The sequence below is a fragment of the Falco biarmicus genome, chromosome 4 (assembly GCF_023638135.1).
Source record: "Falco biarmicus isolate bFalBia1 chromosome 4, bFalBia1.pri, whole genome shotgun sequence".
Lineage (NCBI taxonomy): Eukaryota > Metazoa > Chordata > Aves > Falconiformes > Falconidae > Falco > Falco biarmicus.
In genome coordinates, this window is record NC_079291.1 from 88,565,429 (window position 1) to 88,590,410 (window position 24,982).

At 41.0% G+C, this 24,982-nt stretch overlaps 1 protein-coding gene across 2 annotated transcripts in view; it reads left to right on the forward strand.

Moving 5' to 3' along the window:
- The window catches only part of FGD5 (FYVE, RhoGEF and PH domain containing 5), a 110,114-nt gene that overhangs the window by 66,669 nt on the left and 18,463 nt on the right, over nucleotides 1–24,982 (forward strand). The window contains exons 6-12 of one of the 2 annotated variants that reach the window (XM_056334432.1): nucleotides 281–436; nucleotides 2,331–2,483; nucleotides 4,682–4,769; nucleotides 7,767–7,817; nucleotides 9,987–10,045; nucleotides 16,512–16,583; nucleotides 18,158–18,226. In XM_056334432.1, the coding sequence (XP_056190407.1) occupies nucleotides 281–436; nucleotides 2,331–2,483; nucleotides 4,682–4,769; nucleotides 7,767–7,817; nucleotides 9,987–10,045; nucleotides 16,512–16,583; nucleotides 18,158–18,226 (648 nt within the window). The remainder of the gene's footprint in view (nucleotides 1–280; nucleotides 437–2,330; nucleotides 2,484–4,681; nucleotides 4,770–7,766; nucleotides 7,818–9,986; nucleotides 10,046–16,511; nucleotides 16,584–18,157; nucleotides 18,227–24,982) is intronic. The other variant, XM_056334433.1, reaches the window with a different exon arrangement.

The following is a 24,982-nucleotide window of genomic DNA, read 5'->3' on the forward strand; positions in this document are numbered from 1 at the left end:
CTCATTTTATGCATAAGGGTCTGATGGCTTGGTCAGGTGAAATGTTCAATTTTGGGTTGACAGGATGGTGGAATTCAGCTGAAAACGTGTATGCACTAATGGATGGAAGAACACATATGCTATGATTGCCTTGCTATGCTGAGCACACTCTATGACTATTGATGGCATATATTACAATTCCAAGAAAGTATCATTTAGGAGTCAAGAAATTGTAATGATAATTTCAGAAAACAGTTGTCTTTTAAGTCTGTTTGCCTTATTTCTGTATTGTTGTTCACAGGATTTCTATGAAGGTATCTTGAAAGTGCTTGGAGAAGAAGATGAAAATGAACAGGAAGAAGTTAAACTCAAGCAGGGCTTACGTGAACTCCCTGAAATTTATGAATTACACCAAGACATCCTGGGAGAACTGGAAGAAAGAGTCCTTAAATGGCAAGTATGGAATGGCATGGTTTGATGGCCTTAATGTACCCTGCACAGAAGGTGGGTGAACTTATCAGTGTCCCCTTGACCCCACTAGCAGGGAGGCTGGGATTCTAGCAGAGATGAAAGGAGTAAAACCTGAACTACTTCAGCTGATTTTGCATACAGGCGGGCAGGAAGTAAATGTAGAGGCTATCAGGCTAAGAAACCAAATACTGAAACATTTGTGCATGACTCCAAAATGGCCCTGTCAGTCAAGTGTGAGGACAGCCTGCTTAATATGCATTATCCTGATGCTAGTTCATAGTCATCACCAAGCAGCTTCACACTCATGGCCTGAAGGTCACAGGCTGATGCCACGAGAGGCAGGAACAGCAGACATCAAAATCGATCCCAAGGATCATCTGCTTACAGAAATCTACGTAGCAACTGCATAGCTCTCAGATAAGGGACACCCCTCACTTCCAGCACCAAGGCGGCTCTGCACAGGCTAGGCTTCCAAGCCAAACAGACACCGTCAGTCTGCTGAGGGACTCCACCTAAGCCAAACATCCTTACAGGGCAAAGTCTTTCCATGAGAAAATAAGACCATGCCTAGGTCAGACAAAGCTCAAAAATTCATTCAGTTAAGACCTCTGAGTTAAGCCAGGCTGCCAGGCCCTAGACTATAAAACTGCCAGAACAAGAATGTCTAAGAGAAATTACCACTGCAGTCCCAACCGACTAAACCTACCACAACCAGTGCAGCCCCTGACCTAGATGGAGCTACTCTGTCGATGATGGATGATGCAGCCTCACACCTCCACCCTGTGGGACTCCAGGAGACAGTGGTTTCTGACAGTGGCTGATCCTATCCCAGCCCTGCCACTGCACAGTTAAGGAAGTCAATTAGAACAGGAGAACTTTTCAGTAACAACCCTAAATGCAGGGCACAGCTCTCCTTGTCAGCTCTGCACTTTCAAGTCAAAGCTCACAAGGAAAGAAAAGGCTAAAGGTAGCTGTAAATGGGTTTGTGTCCACCAAGGGACTGTCACAAACAACAGAAAGACTTTAAAAATGTCATCAATGAGTTATGATTCATGCACTCATAACACAAAGAGAAACGGTGTGACTTGTTTCTAAAGAATTCACAGCCCTACTCTAGCAGCATGCTGTATGTTCACAAAGACAAAAGGGACACAACTGAAAATGCCCTAAGGTTCTGTGAGAACAACTCTGTGGCACTGAGGAAAAAAGAGGGCCGTGTTGCAAATGCTGCCGACACAATAATGACATACGGCATAGGGCTGTGCTCATACAGGTTCCGAAGTCACCACCACCTCTGAATCTTCCAGTAAGTCCTTCCCTGTGCCTGCGCTCCCCCAGACAATCTGTTGCTCTGACATCCCCAGGAACTCATGCTCCTCCCTAACTATGATTATTCATTTGCAATCTCAGATTTTGTCATGTTCTCGTACATGCTTCGTAAATATTTCAGTGCTGTGCAACTGGGTGCTGAGACAGATGATGGTGGGGCAGTGCTAAGAAGGGGGCAATGAAGGAAGAGCTGAAGATATGATATTACATCTGAAGACATTATACTGTCCCCCATAACCAGTGCTCAAAGCGCTGCAGCAACTAAAGTCTCCGTAAAGGAGACATCCTACCCGCTACAGACACACAGTGCTGCCATGGCAAAAGCACAGCCAAAGGATCAGCCTCTCGTGGTGCCCATTCTACAGCAGCCTGTTTTGTTGTCCAGTATGTCAGTGAAGCACTCCCTTCTTCCTGCCATTTAACTTATGTTTTAGGTGCACAATGTCCTTAGCCCCTGTGGGTCTAATACAATGAGAAACAAGAATAGCTTTTATTTAATTTTTATTTATTTATATATTTGCCTCTTCTTTTCTTTCTGTGGCCTTAGGAAGGAACAGCAGAAAGTTGCTGATGTTTTTGTCTCCAGAAAATCAAGGCTGAATCACCACACAGCATACATCATGCAGTTTGATAAGAATTTGGCTTTGCTGGATGAAACCTGCCTTAAATATTCCCAACTGGCTACCATAATTCAGGAGTTTGAGGTAACGCTCCCATGTTTTTTTACCTGCACTAATGCATAGCTGTGCCACAGGGCTTACTCACAGCATACTTTTTATGCAACTCCACCAGTATTCACAGGGTAGAATGGGAAAAAAGCTCTTTTCACACATCCTAGTGCTAAAACTGAAGTGAGATGTTCACATATGAATAATGTTTTTCTGTGTCTGTTTGATGCCTACACACCCCTGTGTATGCACATATAGAATGTTTGTGAATTTACAGATTTGTAAGTATATTTTGCTGAAATGTATGCACATAGTGGAGTAGTTTCTCAGTCACATATTAACTTATCAAGCTCTTTGAGGATGTGTTTGAGTTAATAACTATTATTATTACTATCTCTTCATATCTTCTCTTCTTTCACTGCATTTTCTATCCTTTCTTTTGTACTGGGTCTGGCCAGGATGAAATTATGTTTAGCCTCTATGTGTGCTTAGCTGCTGGCAGGGATCAACCCACAACATCTTTACAACTGGCATTTCTCTGCATTTTTAAATGCCTGTTAACTACTTCCTCTGTTTAGAGGATGTTGTGACAGGCAACACTGAACTGCACAGGAAAACACAAACTCCACTGGCCAGACACGTGCAGCGTTCTTTTCATCTAGACTCCCTGAATGCTCTGTAGCCTCTGGCCCTGTAGCAAGGAGCATGTATTTTCCAGTTGTGTTAACTCAGTCATCCATGCCGAATAACTGGAAAACACCATCAAGATACATGTGACAGAAATTCCATGATTCCCGGTTACATTTTAAAGCACTGGCAATGTGGCCACTTCACATAATTTCAAAAGCATAAACCCATATGTGGATGGGAAAGTTCAGTTGGGCCACACTGATTCCATTGAGCTAAAATGATTAAAAGCTATGCTGCTTTATTGTGGGTCTAGAAAATCTGTTTCTTATTATCCTTGTATGTTAAGAGAAATAACAATGTTTACTTGGGTGGCAGAGGGGCTGTAAGGATAAATTAGTGATCAGACCTTAATGGTTATTTAGAATGCCAGCTCTGTGGGGTATGGATTATATTTTTCTCTGCAGCACATGTGAAATATTAAGGATAGCCATTAATTTCAAAAGACATTTGGAAGTCAGCATTTACAAACAGATACCTTGCAGTCACCACAATTACTTCCTGTTAGCAGCTGAGGGGAGCTCTGATGTCTCACACTGCTCTGAACATAAACTTGGCAAATGCAGGCTTTCTACTGGCAGCCTGTATTCCCAGCATCCCTCCCAGCCACATGCCTATACACTTCTGTCTTAACTATCAATACTGAGAATTAGCATTTATTTCTAAGAAAGTAGATGAGGCTTTTCCTAGGATAAGTTCAGCAGGATTTTGCCCTAGAATCAGTGAGCTCTGTAACTTCTTGCCCTCTTGCAAGCATGCATACATGGACAAATGATGGGGAGGTGTCTCTCAGTCCTTTCCTATTTATTTATTTATTTATTTATTTAATGACCGCTATTAGCTTTCCAGTCTAACACCACAGAATTTAGGGCCTCATCTTGTTTCTGGCACCTTTGACTTGAGTGTGGGGGACTGGGAATGCTAAGCACAATCTTGAATGTAAATTTGGTGAGAGCAGTCAGCCCCTCGAGTTTTACATTCCTTTCCAGTTCTCCTCCCCATCCCTCTGGGTGGTGAGGGAGTGAGCGAGCAGCTGCGTGGCACTTCATTGCTGGTCGGGGTAATGTCTCTGGACATTGAGTTCCAACTCAACCACAGGGAGATGCTTTGCTGTATTTTGCTCAGTTGCTGAAATAAGATACTAAAATGTTTCAGCCAGAAGACACTTTACTTTCAGTCCAAAAAAGGAACTTCAATGACAAACTTCATTGAGATCTCAATACCTGTCTTCAGATGCCACCCTAAAACCTTTATCCAACCTTTACCTTCTAAATGGTATTTGCTTTCCTCCTTTTCCTTCTGAGTCCAAACTATTTGTGAATGATGCCATAGGAAATAAATTGTTTACAGTACTTACTTACAGTCACAATATATACACACACAACGTATATCCTGAGCAAGCTGGGTAAATTGGGAATGGTTCAATGAAATTTATGCATGCAACTGGTAGCAAAATTCCATAGTATACATCAGGTGGAGACAACAGTTTGCTTCTGAGCTCACACATCCCTGATCTTTGTGTTTCCTTTCACTTCCATTGAGGACAGCAGAACTCTGATGGCAGCCCTCAGAGTGTGAAACACCAGCTTTTGAAAGTGGTGCAGCGTGTCTTCCAGTATCGTGTGCTGCTCACAGGTCAGTAAAATTACTCTCAAAGGTACTCAGTGGAAACCCTCCCATGATGTTCTGTGCTTCCACTGTGCCACACACTGATGCCAAGACAGCTAAAATAAGACTGAAGCAGTGTGGGATTTCCTAGGAACTCCAGTATGCTTAGTACAGGATTCAGGAAATGTCCTGGAGCCTGGAAAGGAGCAGGCACTTCTTCAGCACAACCAAGCTGAAAGGTCACAAAAAAAGTGTGAAGTCAGTGCTTTTAGCCATTCCTTCTTGGCTTTCTCCTTCTGTGAATTAGGAGAGGTGGAGTTCAGCCTCACTTCCAGCAAACAAATTTGATTTTATTTACATCAAGGGCAATTATCAGAGACAGTAGGAGACAGCAGTCCCCAGAAAGGGGGCTCTGCAGTGCATCCTGTGTGACAGTGGCAAGCATCATCTCCTTCTACTCCATCAACAAAGCAGCTATACTTAGTACTGCACCCTAAGCTCTATGAGCAGTACACCTAAGGCTACTGATAACTTTAAGTCAAAATCCCAGTCCAATTCCTCTGCATTGCAGGAGAGAGATATCCAAATTTACATTAACAGTACATTTACAGATGTAAATGTCATATACTGTACATTTACAGTAACAACTTCCCTTTACATTCAGGACCATATATATATCACTCCCACCTGGAGTTTCTCTGAGTGGAGTTGTGTTCCTGCTTGTGGGTCATTCTTTACAAGCCACAGCAAATCTAGCAAGTGTGAACCTGTGAGGGGAGCAAGCTTTCTGAAGCAGGATGTGGCCCCTGGAAAGAATTGTGAAGTTTAGGTTTGTAACTGATGAACTGGTTGGGGAAGGAAATGGTGAAATGTAACAATGAATCTCAGTGTTGTCAAGTAGTTTAGTCAGATCAGAACACAAAAGAGCAAGGATCTGTAGACATAAAGATGTAGAAATGCTTTGGGACTCTGTATATGTGTGGGTGGAGAGGGATGCAAGATGAGTTATGTGTGAGACAGTAAAAAGGAAGCTAAACACCCTGCCCGTGCTCGACAGTCAATGAAGGGCACGGCATATTTGAAGGGACTCCTATAAATGCAGAACAAAGTGACCATATTAAATTTTTATTCTCAGCACAGATTAGCAGCAGTTTCTTCTTGCTCTAGACACTTTGATCAAGGATGCAACTCATTATTCACAGCTGGTTTTGCTTTTTTAGTACGAGCAATACAAATGCCAATAGTAGGACATATTTTCTGTGTGACTTGCTTCCCTCTCTGGGTGTGTCTACATTAAGGGCAACTTTCCAGATTTGTGGGTTGCAGTACTTGGTAGTCTCACACGATCCTTACAGTGGTTTTAGTGCATGTGCACAAATATTGCATCTAAGAAAAAGGACTTGGCATGACCCTGCCAGCAATACCCGTACTGTGCTCCATTTACTCTGCCCATTTCTGTGGTCGACAAGGTAAATTGCAAACATGAAGTGTGGTATTTTGTGAGGAGAGCTGGAAGGGTTTCAGTGCAGCTCCAATGGTTGTATTCCATTTATGCTTGAAGCAGCTTGAGCTCCTCCTTGTCCCAGTTACAGGTACTAACGGGGAAAATGAAAGCTCTTGTGTGTAGTGAGATAAAGTCTGCTGGATTAAGATATTCCAGAAAATAGGTTTACTGCTTCAGCTCCTCACCTCAAGAAACCAAGCCACTCTTCGCCTGCTAGGATAGAGGTCTGGAACAGTGCAGTCCTTCAGATTCTCTAGATAGAGTAAAAAAAAATTAAAATATGTAGGTGTACTTGTGTGTCCATAACTGGCTGTTTCTACCACATAAGGAAGGGTATTTTATGAGGATATTGGTTGTACTACAGCCAAAAGGAGTTGCCCACTCAGTTGAATGTCCACAGCCAAGGACAGATCTTGCAGCTGTGAAAAGGAATGATAAATACTGCCTGATAACACCGCACAACCCCTTCCTGCCTGACTTGAGTACAGGCAGATGCTTTCCTGAATGCAGGTAAAAACCAGGAAGATTTCAGGATGCCAGGGAGGGCATAGCACTAGAAGGAGAAACATATATGGATAGAACGTTCAGTGGAACGCATATCCATGCACAGCACCATTCTCAGCATGGAGGCCTGATTCTTGGATGTAGAATTTAGTAGCCTGGATCTATCAGAAAGAAAAGAACAAAGTCTTTCAGGATTAGGCTTTTTAATGGTAGCACTCGTATACTGCAGTCATTAAAAGCATAAAGACTTAGACAAAGAACAGTCAGATGATCCAAGGCCAGTAGTCCAAGGAAAACTGACAGATTAAAGGTTTGTATATAATGCAAATAAAATTCCTGTAAGTGTAAGTCCTATTGTGTGCATGTTACAGAACCTATTTTCAGAATGTGATTGAGTTCAGTAGTAATCATTGAACTCTGCATGCACAGAACCATAGTCTTCCTTCCTGTGTCTATAAACCGCATATAATTAATCTGCTATAAATAGAGAAAATCAGTCGTTGCAGCCAACACTGTTCATTCAGATGGGAAAATAGAATTCATTAGAAAAACAATTATTTGTAAAATGGGGCTACTCAGCAGTTCTCTTGGCTGAGAAACAAAGCAATATTTTTGTCACTCTCCATTTATTCGTTTGTACCTGCCAAGTTATGTGATGAGTCCGAATCTGTATCAGTGCTTTTGCATTGATTCTGAAAGTAGAATGCAGTCAAAGATGAGTTTTGCTGTGGAAAGAGGCTATACACAATTATTTGGGAATAAAGTGATACGAGACATTACTGTGGGTGCCTGGAAGTGCTCAAGACCAGGTTGGATGAGGTTTTGAGCAACCTGATCTAGTGGAAGATGTCCCTGCTCATGGCAGGGGGGTTGAATTAGATGATCTTTAAGGTCCCTTCCAACCCAAACCATTCTGTGATTCCATGATTCTGTGATTTTATGTTTTAGCTAATATTACAAATTATGTGGGTCTGTATTCTGATTACTGGATGTCTCTGTTTGATTATTTTCTACAGATTACTTGAATAATCTTTGCCCTGATTCTACAGAGTATGAAGCCACACAAGGTAAAATGAAATGGGTAGCACAAAAGTTCTGCTTTGCTAACTCTGCTTCTAAAGAGGTACAGGATCTATACTGGTAGTATATGCAAGCGGATTATTTTCAACACTTTGTGTTAATAGATTAGCCATAACATCTCTAAGAACTGATTACTAATTTAGACAAATTATTTAGGTCAATATTATTATTTAGGGCAATAATTACTTTTTTCACTGAAACATGTGGGCTTCCTATAATTTTGACACAATGAATTTACAGAAGAAGAAATTATCATCTATACAAGCATGGTGCAGATATTGTAGTTCTGCCCCAGTCATCAGGGAAATCCTAGTCCCTTTTGGCTCCATCCATATTTGGCTTAGTCATTTGTCATGGTTTAACCCTGGCCAGCAACCAAGCACCACACAGTGGCTCGCTCATTCTCCCCCTGGTGGGATGGCGGAAGAATCAAAGAGTAAAAGTGAGAAAACTCATGGGTTGAGATGAAGACAGTTTAATAGGTAAAGTAAAAGCTCCACACGCAAGCAAAGCAAAACAAGGAATTCATTCACCACTTCCCATCGGCAGGCATTCAGCCATCTCCAGGAAAACAGGCCTTCATCACGTGTAACGGTTACTTGGGAAGACAAATGCCATAATGCCAAACATACCTCCCTACCTTCTTTCCCCAGTTTACATATACTCAGCATGACATTCATATGGTATGGAATATCCCTTTGGCTAGTTTGGGTCAGCTGTCTTGGCTGTGTCCCCTCCCAAGTTCTTGTGCCCCTCCAGCCTTCTTGCTGGCAGGGCCTGAGAAGCTGAAAAGTCCTTGATTTAGTATAAATGTTACCCAGCAACAACCGAAAACATCAGTGTGTTATCAGCATTGTTCTCACGAGCACTGCACCAGCTACTAAGAAGAAAAATAACTCATCTCAGCTGAAACCAGGACATCATTGTAAAGTCAGTTGGGATGGCTCCATCTGCTTGTTTGTGTACCATTATCTACGGTATGCCTGCTGGGCTCTGTGAACTTTGGAGAAACCCAGGAGGTTTGAACTGTCTATCTGTATTCTGGATTCCTTAAGCCTAAGTAAACTGAAAAGACATTGCAGAAAAATCAGTCCTGCACAATCAAGAACAAATCCAGACGTTCAACTGCTAACACCATCCTTTCCAGCACATCAGATAGATAAAGCAGAAGTCTCTTACTCCGACTGAAGTCAAAGCAAGGTTTAGCTTTGGCCTCAGTGGGAGTAGCTTCCAGGCTGGAGTAAGCAGAAATAACCTTGTATTAATGAAACCAGTTCACCTCTATTACATTGTGTGAATCCAAACCAACTGGTAGCAATGTCTGTGGCTGACTGAAGGTCAATCTGTTCTGACCAAGAGTAGAGTTTTGTGCGAGATTTAAGATCCTAGTCACTGACAGTAGGACTACAGCTATACCAGTAATTTAAATAAGGCCAGGGCAGATACTCAAGCTCTGTGGCCACAATTGCCTATCTTGTTTGTGTTTGGCACACGCTTGACACATTTCAGGCCAGCAACAGCTAGCGTGCTCCCAGATTATGTCCAGAAACGGATAGGATGCCCTGTTCCATAGGGGAAGAGACTTGAGATAAGGACCTGAGCCATGTTACACCACTGCTCTCAGGGACAGCAAACACACTCTGGCCCAGGTTATTTGCCAGTGGAGAATCCAGGCGTTAATTCATGTCACCACTTCATACTTACTTCTGTCAGAAAGGGATGACCTGTCCTCTCTCTTGGCAGTAAAAGGAAACAAATCACCTTAGATTGAAATGCTTTTGTATGGCTAAAGCTGGGTTACATTAATCTCTCCTACCACAAGCTCCAACTGCTGAAAGTCTGCAACTAGAAAACATCACAAAAAAATTTTGTGTTACGCTAGGTGTTTAAAAGGGACCTCATGAGCTCTCCTGGTCAGCACAAGTACAATGCAGAGTTTCACAGAATAGGATGATGAAGGGAAGGGGAACTGACAGCACTGTGCCATGTCATAAATTTGCTGGGCAGTTTTTTTCTGAAGGTACCGAAGTAGTTGAAGGAGCTGCTGGTGGGGATGCCTGCTTTTTTTTAAAGATGCTCTTGCAAACAGAAGGGATTTGAATTATTTTCCTACTCTTTTATGTGATTTATAGTGTTTGTTTTGCTTCATTCTTCAGCTGCTTTATTCATTGTTTCTGAAATCACGGACCGAGCCAATGACAGCATGCTCCAAGCGGTGAGTCCTACTGTGACACATGCTCTCCTGATCGATAGTATCTTTTCTGCACATCTGCTGAAGTGAATACGTATCTCTGCTAAATTCTGAAGCTTCCTCCAGGGTGACACTCAAAGGTTTATACAGATCTGGTTTACAGTGTTGCAGATGCACTTAAGTGCAGCTGTGCAAGATGTAAGTCACTGTAGCAAGCAGCACAAAGGGGTTTTTTCCATCTTGGGGTTGCTGAAATGGTATGTGGAGCAATGAAGTGAGAGATGGGAATTTTCACAGTTCTGTTTCTAGCCTGGGTTATATGAAATGTTGAAGACATCACAAATGTACTGTCAAAGACACATTCTGAGCTCATTTACATAACTTTTCCACAATTCTGGAATCCCATTTTACTTCAAAAGAATAGGTCACGGTTTACAGTCTTGCAAATGATCACACAACCAAATAGACTGGCCAAAACTTTCATAGGCTACAGCTCATGTCTAAACTCAGATTTAGGTATCTAAATATGTTATATAGTTTCCCAAAGTAATGAACAGTTTCTTTCAGGTCAGTGTGATTTATTGCTTACATGATATTATAGTCCTAATTTACAGTCAAAGATAGCCTGCATATAGCTGGTTTAATGACCATTTGTTTCCAAGGATCTAGGTCTGATTTCTATCTAAGATGATGGGAATATTCTACTGACATTAGTAAGAAGCAGTGTCAGGAGACATAGCAGGCAGTAGAGAAACTGCCGGACATGGGATCCAGCAGGTTCCAGAGGAATTCAACTTGGTGGACCTCTGGGTGATAATTAAAGGCAGTGCCTTTCTTTTTTTCATACTTGCCACCCACACCTGCAGCTAAACTCTCTCCTGAGGTCCATGTTTGCTTTTGCTACACAGACCTAGCATTCAGCTCAAGTAGTTAGAAAGAAGTACCTACGGTCTTTGCAGTCTAATGAAATCTTGCTCCATAAGTCCATAGTCTCAGTCATTCTGCAGTGGCCAGGTGACATTTCTTCTTATGATTAAATTCTAGGCTTGCTAGACCTAGAAAGTAGTCATAATAAAGCCAAAATTTTTAAAAATGGCATTTTTTAGCACTTATTTTCAAGTCATTTGGATTACCAAGGAGGTTTGTGTTCCATAGCACATATGTTAGAGAACAAAGCACCTCATTCCAGGCATCCTGCATTTCATCCAGTTGTGAGTGGTTTCACTAAAGTGTTTCTTTCTCAAAAGGTGTCTCATCTTAAGTATTTTATCATTGCATTGAGTCACGGGGATTTCAAGTGATTGGGAATGTATTATATTTTTGGGGAAGCTATCACATTTTACTTCTTATGAGAACATTGCTGAATTTAACATCCTGCACGGGATTTTACTGTGCTTTTGCTAAATTAAAGATCTCTTTGGCATTGCAAACATTCTTCCCTTGGTTAATTACTGATGGCATTCAACTAATTTCTTTATTATTTCATTTACTGAGAAGAGGGTGGATTGTTAATAATCATTCAGGCATCAAAACACAAAATTCAAGAAACAAAGAAAAAACACCTTGGCATCAATGGAGACAAAGGGAAGGCATGAACCATCCTCCTTAGTAAGAGCTTGTTTTTAGGTAGGATTTTAAGGTTGAAAGAATGAATGGACAGGAATTGTTAGGGAAAGATACATGCTGAAAGCCACTACAGCTACACACCAGCACTGCTGACTCAGCACATTCCCTTTAATGCCTTTGCCCTCTGGCTGCAGGGGAACAAAAGCACTGGGTGAAATGGTGAATTCAGACTGTGTCATGGCAAAAATGCAGTAGGTCAGCTAGATGAAGGATGTTTTTTTGCAACAGCTTGGGAGGTAAGAATGAAGGAGTCTCAAAACCCAGAGTGCCCTTCATATGTTAAAACTGAAGCTTTCATGCTTTGTTCAGAGAAGTGGAAGCATCTGCTTGCAGCAAGTGAACCCAAGAGCCAAGAATAACAACTTTTGCTCACATCTGGAAATCTCTGCTGCTCAGGTTTAAAAGCCATGTCTCTGATATCTGTGCCAGGGTCATAAATGGAGCCCATGTGTTCATGGGCTGTTTCAGAGCACTAAGTTCAGTGATGATCTCCTCATGACCAGCAACAGACAAAACCCAAGCCTTCTAACATTTGAATCAGAAAGAGATAAGTTATAGTTAAAACTACCTAACTATTTCCTGAAGAGAGAAGCCTGTCTTCGCGGATCTGCCTGCTTCCTCATCTGATAGCTAAAAGCAGAGACTGAGGCTCTGAACCTACTTCTCCTGAAGCCACTGACAAAATTACCACAGCGTGAAGTCCAACTGGTGGGTTCCTGGTTTTGTGCCAACATGATCTCAAGCCATGACAACAGATCAAGATTTTGAGCATTCTGAAGGTCAAGGTTTTTAAGGTCAGAACTCAAAAATCAGATTTGCCTTTTCACTCAATGCAAACTTAAAAAAGCTTGGACCTATTGATTTGGTTTAAGTCCATTTCTGCTTTTCTGCTCCAAGATTTGCCACCCCCAACCCCATCCTGGCACATCTACCTCAGAACACATTCTGTCTTCATACAATAACATCAGCCCTTTTGCTGCGTTGATATGGCTCTGTGACAACCCAAAATCTTCAAGCCTTCATTTTAAAGACAGCACTTTTTTTACTCCTCCTAATTGCTAAGGAAAAGTTGCAAACATGAATCATTGTAAACAAAGCAGCACACTCTGTTTCAGCCAGCAGACAGCCTGAGCACCTTTGCTGAATGTAAACTATCAGCTATGCTGATCTCTTTTGTTGCTTACTCTCAACTTTATTTAAAGATACTTTGGGCATCGGCACAAACTATTTTGTCATCAGCCATTATAGTAGCTAGGATAAGGACAAAAGTTAGAAGGGAAGTTTTTGTAGATGAAATGGTAGTTGCATTACAGCCAAATGTAATGGTGAAGGAGGAGAAGGAAAGGAGAGACAAAGAAGCATAACAGAAAAGCAGCGTGCATGGAAACAATGATGTTCATACAGACTAATTCTGAGTGATGTTAAGTATTGACAGCAATAACCACTAGTTAATTAATACATAAACACTATTGTGTCACCAAGACAAAAGAACAGATGTAGATTGCAGAGAGGATGTAGTCTAGCAAGCCTAGAGTTTTATCATAAAAAGAAATGTAATCTGGCCCCTCTACAGAATGACTGTGAAACTATAGACTTAGCAAAGGTTTCAACAGGTTTGATTCTGACTTTCTTTCTCCTCATGCAAAGAATTTATAATCATACTTTTCCATTATTAAAGCATTCTTTTTACCAAAATAATAAAGCTTTCATCATAAAACAGATCTCAGGAAAAGCTTCCACAGTAATCTCACAGCTTTAGGGATACCTGTATTAGAGATTGAGAACTATAAGAGCTAAGTTCCTAACAATTCCATTGCAAATTCCACATAGATTTTTACACTTAATTTTTTATCATATCATCAGAGCACATCTGCTCTTTCTCAAAACTATGGCCTGGAAGAAATAAAAGAAAATTTCCTTCTTTCCCATCTGTGTGAATGCTGTGGGTTTTGTGAAGGTGCAGGTTCATGAGATACTCTGCTAAATCAAAGGCTGTCCTCCTGAATTAATATCCCATCCACAAAAGCCACAACAAGCAGTTATTTTCTTTTCTCAGATTTTTAAAAATGCAGAGAATTTAATACTCTAATTACAGAACAAACTGAACAGTGCCACTCAAGATAAAGCATGATTAACTTGTCATGTACCTGGTTAAAGTTCTAAGCAATAATTTAGACTTGGCATGTACCTGGAAGGAGGAAGATTTCTGCTGCCACTTATCAACTCATCAAACTACTCTCCAAAAATCTGACAGGAGCATTGAATTATGGTCTACATTTTCTGCAGAATATCAGTGAATCATTATTAGCTTTTTTTGTTTTATGATAATAACACTCAAGCAGTTTTTCCATGGAAACTATTAATGCAGGATTTGCAGACGCATTATGATATTAACTATCTCCACAGCATTTTCATCAAGTTGGAAAATACTGTTCACAATTTACAGATGTACAAACAGAGGCATAAGAAATGCCATCACCACATAGCATTAAGTCTGTCTGTAACTCTAGGAGACATTCACTACTTGAACTATGCAGGATCTGTATTGCTCTCTGAATTTCTATGATCTGTCAGAGGCCCTGAGATGCTAAGAGCTATAAATCATTGTTGCTGTTAACAGCTGGTGAATTCCTTGGGGAGGTGTTCCTCCTGCATAGACATAATGATAATATGATGCAAGCTGCAGTTCACTGCTAGAATGGCCAGAGAAGGATTTCAGCCACCCACATCTGCAGTACTAGTTGGGTGGAGCTTTGTTTTCATTTTCTAATTGTGTTTGTAAAGGATATTTTAATGGAGAATGATTATAGTTTTAAGGAGAATGAAGAAAACGGAATTTTAGGGGAACTGTAGGGAAACTATACCCCTCTCAGCTGCTCACATTCCCAGATAAATCACTGTCCTTCACATGTGATGGCTGTTTGACTTCCTGCAGGAAATGAGTTTGATACATCTCTGTCCATTTCCTGGTGAACATGTGTCCATACTGCAAACATCAGCATTACAACAGGCACCTCTGCCAGCAGTCCTAAGAAAAGCTGAGGTGCATCTCAGCTGCAGCAGCTTCTCTTCTCACTCTTACAGAAAACCCAATGAGTAGTACTAGCACTGGCTGTGAGTGTGCCTCACAGGAGGGCACTGCCTTTTCTGTGGATTTCTGTGAAGAATGGGTTTCCATTGTGGAAGCTGTCAATTTGACAAGTTTTGCCAAGGCTAAAATGCCCTTTAGTGATGGGAAAGTCCTTTGCAAATGTCTTTTGCAAATGTCTGCTGTCCCATGATCCCTGGTATTTCCTGTGCTATTAGTTTATACATTCTGTTTCCATTTTGCTGGCCTACAGTATTTTAGATGTGACCTAAAAAATTCCATTTGCCACTTCCTGCATTGCAAAAATGATACTTGATGGCTAAAATTCTTGAAAATGTGTCAACTGCCAGTTATATTGCATGGTCACAATGCAGCCCTGTGCTGGTCAGGCCTTGTAGGTGTTTCCATATGTTTGATATGCAGTTACCAATTAAGAACTAAACTTAGCATCATGCTAAACAAGTGTAACATTTCACCAAGGCAGTAACATATGGAGGTATTTCAGGCTTATCTCAAAAAGAGATAGGTATATTAATTGTATTAGCTGAAATCCAGGGTAAATTAGCCTTGACAGACCATCATGTTGACATGGATATGCTCATTCTGGTATCTGTGATAGCTTTCTTAATTAGCTGATTCTGTAGACAGCACTGATTTGTATCAGGCAGATACACTGCATGAATCTAACTAAGCCCAGGAGTATCTTAATGCCAGTCAATGGAGCACAGGAAAACAGACCATTATCTGTCATAGCAGAAAGCTGTAGTCAAAGGCTGCCAGGTCATGAAGCTGTGTCAAATATGGTCCGTAGTCTGGGTGTGTAACTGAGGATTTCTGATACAATGGCTAACTTAGACAAGAGACTCCTAATTTTTAGACATATTCCAGTGATGACTCATTGCGGCTGTGCAGCCCATTCTACTATCCTGACCAGATACAACCACAAGCCTCCGTTTTAGCAGCCTCACCTGCTAAATGGAAAGAGATCTGAAAAGACTCTAGCAATATTGCAAAGGTACAGACATCCCTTCTTCCTCCTTTGTATCTCCATCTAGTACCATCTTGTTTTAATGAGAGCATAGGCTTAGCTAGATTAATCTTATTTACCATCTTCACAGATAAATTCGTGTCACATGCCAGTGCCCACTGACTGTGTGCTTTAAGGCCAAGTAGGCAGTTAATAGTATCAGAGTTTGATAATGAAGTTCCTGATTTTTGCAAAGCATCAAAAGAGAGATGCAGCTTCATTGCCTGCTTACTAGTTAACCTTCTAAATCCCCTATTGCAAAGTCATTAATCTGTTGTCACAGAATATAAACCTCCAGATAATCCTAGCAAGAGTTTTACAGTATTAAAACATTCTTTGGATTATCCATGTCTTGCTACTAATGCAGAGGCCTTTGGAGCAGATACTGTACTTTGTCTCTGCTCCCAGTTTATGAGTTCCCAGAGCAAGAAAGTCAGCAAAGAAGCCAATATATTTATACACTTGGGACATATGGAGTTAGCAGGCCCTTTTGAAGATGAACCGAGCTATCAAGAGGTAACAGGACTGTAGAAGGCCATAGCAGATGTGAAGGGATGCGAGGAGATTTTGTAAAACCAGTAAGGCTGGAAGACTTCTAAGTGTGAAATCCCTGGGCTCAGTTCTCTCTGAAAGCTAATTCTGCAAAACCACAAAAGAGAAATAAAATGGTGAGAAGGGGTGAGGGAAGGTTTGCCTGCTTGTCTAAAGAATAGTCACCATGTGGTCTAAACGCTGTTTCTCTCCCCCAGGAAAACTTGCAGAAGCTGGTGCACATTGAGCACAGTGTGAGAGGGCAGAGTGGCCTCCTGCAGCCAGGAAGGGTGAGTGCTGCAGGCAGACCTATGCTGATAAGGACATTGTTTCCGGCCAGCTATATCTCTGATTGTGTGGATAGCCAGATTTCAGATGTCTACAGGTGTTGTTTACTGAGATACTGATAAGAGTTGGAGCACTGGGTTGTGTAAAAAACCATCACTCTGGCAGTGCACAAAAAGATGTGCCGAGAGCCTCAGGCTGGGAAAGACATGCGTTGCCCCTGCTTTTACACAGAGTAGCCATCTGACTTTTCACTCCAGCTGTCCTCAGCCACACCATGTGTAATGTGTTTTGTTGGAGATGCTGTTTTCCTCCCTATATAGTACTGCTGAAAGGTTGTAACACTAGCAGGAATTGCTTGCAGCCTGGAAAGTCTCAGAGTTTTATTCGGCTGGCTAAGAACCTTAAATCAGGGGAAATTATTTGTTTTCAAATTTTTATTCTCCCAATTCCCCAGTGTTGCTTTTCAAGCAAGATACCATTTTTAAGCAATACATGAAAAGAAATATGGCAGAGTGTATAGCTCTGTTTTGCCATCCACATCAAATGTAAATTTCTTCTCCTGGCTTTCAAACCTATCCAGTTTCCTCAGCTCCAACCTGCCTTTACACTTTGAAAGATTTCTTTCTTGAGTTCTGCAACTCTAGATTTCCCTTCAGCCCACCAGTATCTTTAGCAAAACTCATGAAGCACTTTTCAAGTCATGCATACTCATGGCATAAGGATCCTCATCAGGTACACACTGCAGTCAACCTCTATTTTTTCCTCTAATATTCTCACTTGTCCTTGGTCAGGAAGTGCTTTAACAAATTCTGCAAAGCCCAGAGTACAGAATTTGTGGGATTGGTCTCTTCAATTATAAATTATTCTAGAGTAGAAAACTACACCAGATTCTGTTCTCCATCCAAAAAGAGAAGATGACTGTTAATCCACTCACATTATTCTAGACCTTTTCAAACAGTAATGCAATCAAATTCTTATTATGCTGGTTTAGCTGCTTACATACATAGTCCTATCTACATACATAGTAAAAATATGGACCGACAAAGTACTGTGTTTGCAAACACATACAGATTATGTATGCAAGCATAGCTATGCGGATGTAGCGAGGCTTCAGCTTTTCTTTTTGGTCTATCTATTTTAGAAGATTTTTAAATACAAGATTTCTTTTCTGAAGCCCATTAATGTTAGCTTTGCAATCTGTGACGGTCACCTCTGAGCACAATCCACAGTAAAGGAGCACTGGGCTGAGGACAAGTGGGTTTCAAACGCTAGCACAGGGGTCCTCAAACTTTTTAAACAGGGGGCTGGCGTGTATCCGGCCCACGGGCCGTAGTTTGAGGACCCCTGCCCTAGCAGTACTGATACAAATGTAAGCCATGAAGAGCAGCAGGGCTAACTCAGGCAAAGACTAAGCCAGATCATAAGAAGTAAGGCTAGAAGCAAGTGTTGAGGTATCTATCTGTTCCTGTGCTGATAAACGCAGCTAGAGTACCTGTTTCCCCAGAGGAATATTCTTTTCTCACTAAGATTCAGAATTAGAAGCCTCAGGATTACAATCTGCTGTTTTCTCCTTCAGATCTTTGTTAAAGAAGGAACACTGATGAAAGTTGCTGGCAAAAACAGACACCCTCGGCACTTGTTCTTGGTAAGATTTCCTTTATATTTTTACTGTCTCTCTTGTATCTTCTGCACTTATGCAGCCCTGGACCCTGGCAGAAAATTCCAGGCTGCAAGTTATTTAACCATCAGCAGTGATGTGGTGGATCAGTTTCTCTTACTAACAGGGCTGTAGCCCTTTTTACATGTCCCATTGGCCCTGCATACAGGAATATGGGCTGTGCAGCCCTCCATTTGTGCCACAGCTACATACAGCCTTGACTAGGCCATAATTCTGCAAAAGAGTGAAAGTTTCCAAGGTGATCAGGAGGATGGGAGCTCCCGAATACTTTGAGCAAGTAAGCTTCACACTTGAAAGTCCAAACCAAAGGCCTTATGAGACCTGATTAGAAGCAACAAGGGCACCCTACTGCTAAAGTTTATGAAAGCTTTCTTTGGATTCACTTGGGTGAGATTTGTATCCTTGAAGCTTAAGGACTGGGTTTTAGTTCCTGCTGTCCACATCTATGTAAATTACCTGATAATTGTGTGAATTGCCTCGTATAGTCCCTCTGAACATACACCTCCAGCTTCCTGTTGATTAGAGCAACAGTTTTCAATGATGGTTTGCAAAATTCTTCTAAGATAGGTAAGAAAAATGAACCTTTCATCAGTTGGTTGAAATACCCTTCACAAGGGTCCACAACCCTACCATAAAAATTGCAAGTATTTGCAAATCAAAACACATGAAACCCCACTGTTTTAGAAATATGCTATTAATATGCTATTCATGCTTTCTGTTTTGCATTACACACTACACTGAGCAGTTACAGAGTATGTAAGATTCCAGGCTCCTGAGCTCTGTTCTTTTCAGATAGCTTATTGTGTAACCACTGGCATTTTTATGCATTTATTGGTATGAAGGGGAAAATAATACTTGCCTGTGTCGTTGGGGTTTGTTACCTGGTTACCCATTCATGTTTGAAAAATTCTTTAGAGCTCCTTCCCAGAAAAGAACCCTAAAGAACTGAGCATTACTGCTACTATTAACATTAAAGTACTGTTTGCAGAATTTATTTTAAAATAAATGGCTTGTATGTCTGGAATATGTATTTGCTGTAGCCTCTGTAAGTGCTGACAAGCTTTTCACCCTGGGATCATTGTGAGGAGAAGAGATGGCTTATAACAGAAGTCATATATTTTGCCATTAATTCTTACTTCTTCCTCTTAATGCCTCCTCAACCATGTATGGCAGTCATAATGAAAGATCAGATGGGATGGACACAGTGCTGGCACTGCACTTTTCTGATGGCTTTGTTGGTTTCTGTGAAAATTCAGACTTTCATGTACTGAAAGTGATGGATTTCACTCAAATCTTCAAATATGAGATTGCTGCAGTGCTGTTCTATTGAGTCAGCAGCAATGGACTGTAACAACAGCAATAAATGGCAAAATCATGACTTTGTTGCAGCTAAGGGAAAATGGCAATGCCAGAATTTCCAGGAGCTGTTCTTAAGAAACAGTGTTCTCAGCAGCAGTAACACGTAAGCCTACTGATGACTACATCATAAAGTACTTGCTTGCTTACTGATCTCTTTTCTGAAACACTTTCCCTCACTAGTATTACAAAAACATTTTGGAGTTGTGCCTAAAGATGGGACCAGTGTGTTCATAACTGCCATTCTAATTCACTATGACAAATACTGAAGTGTCACAAACCTAGCTATTATAATTGATATAGAGAATTTAAGAGGATCAGAAATCAGGTTGATAATAAACATTGAGGGGAAAGTAATATAAACCTGGGATAAACTGAGATAAATTTCAAGTAGTCCAAAATGGTTGTATCAGCTTGAAGGTCACAAGACACTGAAAGTATTACTGGAACAAAGAAAGCACAGAAATTAGTTTCTGGCACTTGCTAGTTTAGGAACTATTTTTGATTCCTGGGGAGAGTTCAGCTGCTCAAACCCAGATGTTAACTGCAAAGAGCAAAGTGTCTCTTGGCAGCTGCAGACATTAAAGTAGCCAATGTCCTGTTGTTAATAGATGCTCTCAGTATTCAGAAACAGAGGTTTTTTCTTCTTTTCAGTCAGAAAGGCAAACTATGACCAAATGTGCTGTCATGCAAAGTATGTGGTGGAGCTAGACTAAACCATAGTGGTCACTTTCAAGAACTAAGAGACACATAAAACTGGCTGCCTTCCAGTTCTTAACACAGTGAAGCTGCAACCTCTTCAGGCTTCCTATATTATGTCTCCTGTTGGAGTGGGGTGCAGGTGAGTGGGTCTTAGAAACAGTTTGAAACTTACTGGCAAACATCTGCCTTTGGGTTCAGTGAATTTTTCACTCAGTCTTTACCCTGAAAGCTCCTCAGGTTGCAAAGCAATGCCATGTATGGTGAAACTGAGTCACTGCAATATGGTCATTCCTGCATTAACACCTGAATGGTTTTGCATTATCTGCTTGTCACTGCTAATGCTGTGGATTCTCTGTTGAACCACAACCACCACCACCATTCATGCATTGCTGAATGGACTATGTACCCTGTGGATACATAACTGTTGTGCAGCTATAGCAATATATTTGCATCTTGGCATATAGCACCTTTACTGCATCAGTCTTAAGGCCCTACCAACCATCACTGCCAATACCTTTTGCAACAGCCAAGGCCTGCATGAACATACCCTTCCCGCTGATAGTGCATCTAGCCCAACCCATGTGCTGTCTTGATTCTGATGCCTGAGGACACTGTGTGGAAAAAAAACCCAACCCAAACCCACAAAACACAAGATTAGAATAATCTCCTAAACACTGTCTCTTTAAAACCCACACTAATTTAAAGCCCATATCTTCTAAGGACCATATCATAATCCTTTGAAACCAGTGGCAAAACTAAGGTAGGATAAGAATTTGTCCTAATGTATTAATCAAAAAAACTCTTCACAAGTGGCACTTTTTTTTGATACTTCTTCACATGTCAGCTGCCATTCAAAAAGATCACCAGAAGCTTAGATGTATAGGTGTAGTTTGGTTTAGCTTTGCATTAAATAAGTGTATTTACCCTAGCTACCCAAACCAGACTTTTACATTAACAGCATTTTCTTAAGTTCTTAGTAGTGAACTTACTCTCACTGAAGCTAAATCAAGCCTAGGACCTGGACAGACTTTCAGTGGAAGAGTAAACACTGAAGGATAACCCTGCTAATTAAACCCCTACACATCCTAAATGAGCCCATCAAAGTAAAGCTGTATTAGAACATGCTATAAGAATTGGGTGCATGCCAGACTCCTGCTTGGCCTGTGCATTCAGGGTGTGCTTTCGTAGTGTGTGCGCTTGTGCTTTGAGTATATGCCTATTAGGACCATTGTATGTCTATGCACAGTCCATATAGGCATGAGTATATAGGACACACATTTAGGGGCTTTTGATGTGCCTATGTTTCGGCAGGTGTATGTTGTGTGTATCACAAGGTTACTTGAGCTGGCTCTTTTGTGCAGGCTGCTGGTATTGTTGAATCTGGTGTTTCCTGGCAGGATGTTTGGTGAGTTCTGCTCTGCGCCTGTTTCCTGAGTCCATTCTCTGTTTACAAGGATGTTGGGGCCTCTTTGCAGCTCAGTACAGGCTGCTGACACTGGCAGGCCCCCTAACTGCCCCCCAACCACAGGACTTTGCAACTCAGACAGGGTCTCTTATCTCACCCTTCCAAGAATTTCTCTACAAAGGCTGCTTGTATTGCAAGTGGGGTGCAGGAAGCTGCTATCAAATGGGAGGCTGTTTAATGCTCTAGCTGGCAGGGCTGCAGTATAGGAGGTTTCAGAGTCAGAGCTTGGAAAATGCAGCCCAGCACACATTCAGGCTGCTCCGCTGACATTCAGGGGATGTTTAATACAGACTTCAATAGATAAGACAGGGTTCATAATGAACTACCCTTTAAAACATTGAGAAAAAACGAACAAGTGGTAGGAGCTTTTAGACAGAGTACATTACGTATGGATGCCAGCAGTTCAGCAGGGCATAGATAAACTTTCTTGGATCAATAAATTTGGACACTGTAGGGTAGAAAACTTGCAATGACCTCTAATGTTACTGGGTTCCCATCACAACAGAGGGGATTATAAAAGAAGGGGGGAAAAAGAAAAGTAGTAACAGAAAAAAAATCAAAGAGCAGATGTATCCTTCTTTCTCTGAGTTATCAGCTGGTGTTTCAGGGACTGTGTGTGTGCGTGGAGCAGTGCAGAATAGGAATATTTGCTCCCATATAAATATCTGAGCAGTTTGGGGATCCCAGTTATTCAGAAGTTTTCTGGCAAACAGGAAGTGGGTCTGAAGCCCCAGGACTTCTGGGAACTCTCCTTCAGGTTGTAGCAGTCAATCTCTTCTACCACAGATTCCTGAGGGGCTGCAACATTAGCCTTTGTCATGGCCCAGTCCTCACTGCTTCAGGGGACACTGTGCAGTGTGAAGCAGGACAATGCCTGAAACTGCTGGTACTAATGCTAGCTCCATTCATACCATTCATATAGCCACCACTCACATCTCCAGTGTAGATGTGGCAAAGTAGACAGCAGCAAGTGCAAACCCCTTCTTTCTTCATGAATATGTATGCCTTGCTTAGCAAGCTTTGAAACATTTGTCATGATTTCATTGTATCAAGCTGTGGCTGGTGGGACCTCCCACAGCTCACCACTATATACTATGGGGGAGAAAAACAGGAGGAGAGAAAAATCCTCCAATGGACAATTATAAAGCAGTCATCATGAATGTTTAATAAAATCTTGGGATATTAACCAAAGCCGTTGTGACAATGGTATACACCAGGATGTCATCCTTAACCAACAGTAATAAAAGAATGAGCTGCTTTTAAAAAATATATATACAGCTTTACATAATAGATGGACTTTGCTGTTCAAGAAACCCAGTAGCACATTATGCCAGAATCCTGAGCTTCTCTCTTAGGAGTTCACTTCTTTGGGCTTAGTGCCCATAACTAGTTACCTTTCTTTGGACTTAGTGCCCATAACTAGTTAGTTACCTTTTATTGTGGTTTGAAACAAGCCTTAAGTACTGGCACTGTTGTGTGGCAGAGGAAGTCCTGTTTTCTCATATAATCCTTCAAACATTCAGGAGATAGCAGAATCGCCAGACAAATATGAGATTTCATTAGTGCTCTTCTATTTCACAGAGTATTTTCTTAATGTTAGCAATAAAGTGTGCCTGCCTTTTTACCTTTTTCCTACCTGGCTGCTGCAGTTCTAGTTGCTACAGGTAATATCAAGTGAAAATGTCTTTCATCTGCTTTTCACTGAAAGGTTTATATTTGCTCAGTTTTTTCTACCTTAGCCTCCTAGATACTTAGTGTACAGTAGGTTGGGATGATTTTTCCAGTGTTGCATAGCCCTGGTTAAACTGGGAATCATCGTGTGGTCAGTACTGTGCAGATGTCACTGTGCTGACTGGATTAATGTTAGCGTGGAGTGTAATTTATGGTGCAATAAGTAAATCACAGAAAAACTCTTTGACAAACCATTTGTCACCTTATTCTAAGGAAATTGTATTATGCTGTTGCAAAGGAGTAAATACTTTAGACTACAGAGAAGACAGCATGAGGCTCCTATTCAGACTCGACAGTATGCTTTTATATCATCAATTGAGAAGTGTTATATTAAAAATGCTTTAAACTCCACATGACTGAAGACTTACTAGAAGGATGCAGAAAAATACACATTATAGTGGCCAGTGCAGGAGAGAATGGGAGTCTTTTTGTTAAAATGTTAGAATGGAATGTTTCAGCATTTTCTACAAAAATATTGGCTGATCCTATTCAGTAAACCCAAATCAATTTTTAAAAGTAGTAAGATTTGAAGTGAAAGTTTTGGTGAAAGTCACCTTTTGGTATGCTTTGAATCACGTTAATGGGAATCTGAATTTTAAAGGTGGGAGCTAAAGCACATAAGACTGATTTACTGTGAATCAGACAGCTACTTAATGAATCGGTGTCCACGAGTGAACTCACGACCCTAATAAAGGCAACAACAGTTTTGCTGTTAAGTCCAAGGTGATAAGAATTTAATCCCATGAGTGTTAATTCCATGTCATTTTTCTTTAACCATTGTTTCTGCTCTGTAAGAAAGCTGAACAGAAAAAAGAAACCCTTTAACAAAAAATCCATAAGGCTCCGCTTTCTGGTTTTTTTCAGGCAAGCAAATGAGTGAAGATTTTACACCAGCAGTTTTAGGTGGTCAGGCAGTACTATCAAGACCCCAACAATTCTAGTTATACAGGATACATTATTTTTTTGCCAAATCATTCTTTAGTTTCCTCCCTTGTTCTCTGCATCTCTTTCTCATAGTTTTCCTTCCACAATATAGTATTACCATCCAATTGTCTATATTTAAATGTCTTGGTCACAAAGGAATCCAAGTGAAGCTGGTTTTTGTCTACTTTTCAATTTCATGAAAATTTTTACATTTAAGATGCCTTTTCCCTGGCATCACACAGTATTACCTATGGCTTGGTTTTACATGCCTTGCACATCTTTGTTCATAGTATCCCAGTACAGTAATCAAGGAGCTGACTGAGTTTATGCATATTGGTGCTGATGTGGGAGGTCTGGAAAGACAGGAGAACATGACCTGCTTATTCAAGCAAAGAAGAGAATGCATACATATAAGTGTTACTTTGGCAATGTTAAGACCCACTGATACTTTATTCCTTCTAGCAGTAAGAGAAGGAGAGGCCAGCAAAGACCTACAAGGTCCAGTTCTGTTGTTTCATTTGTTTGTCGGCACAAAGGTAAAAGGC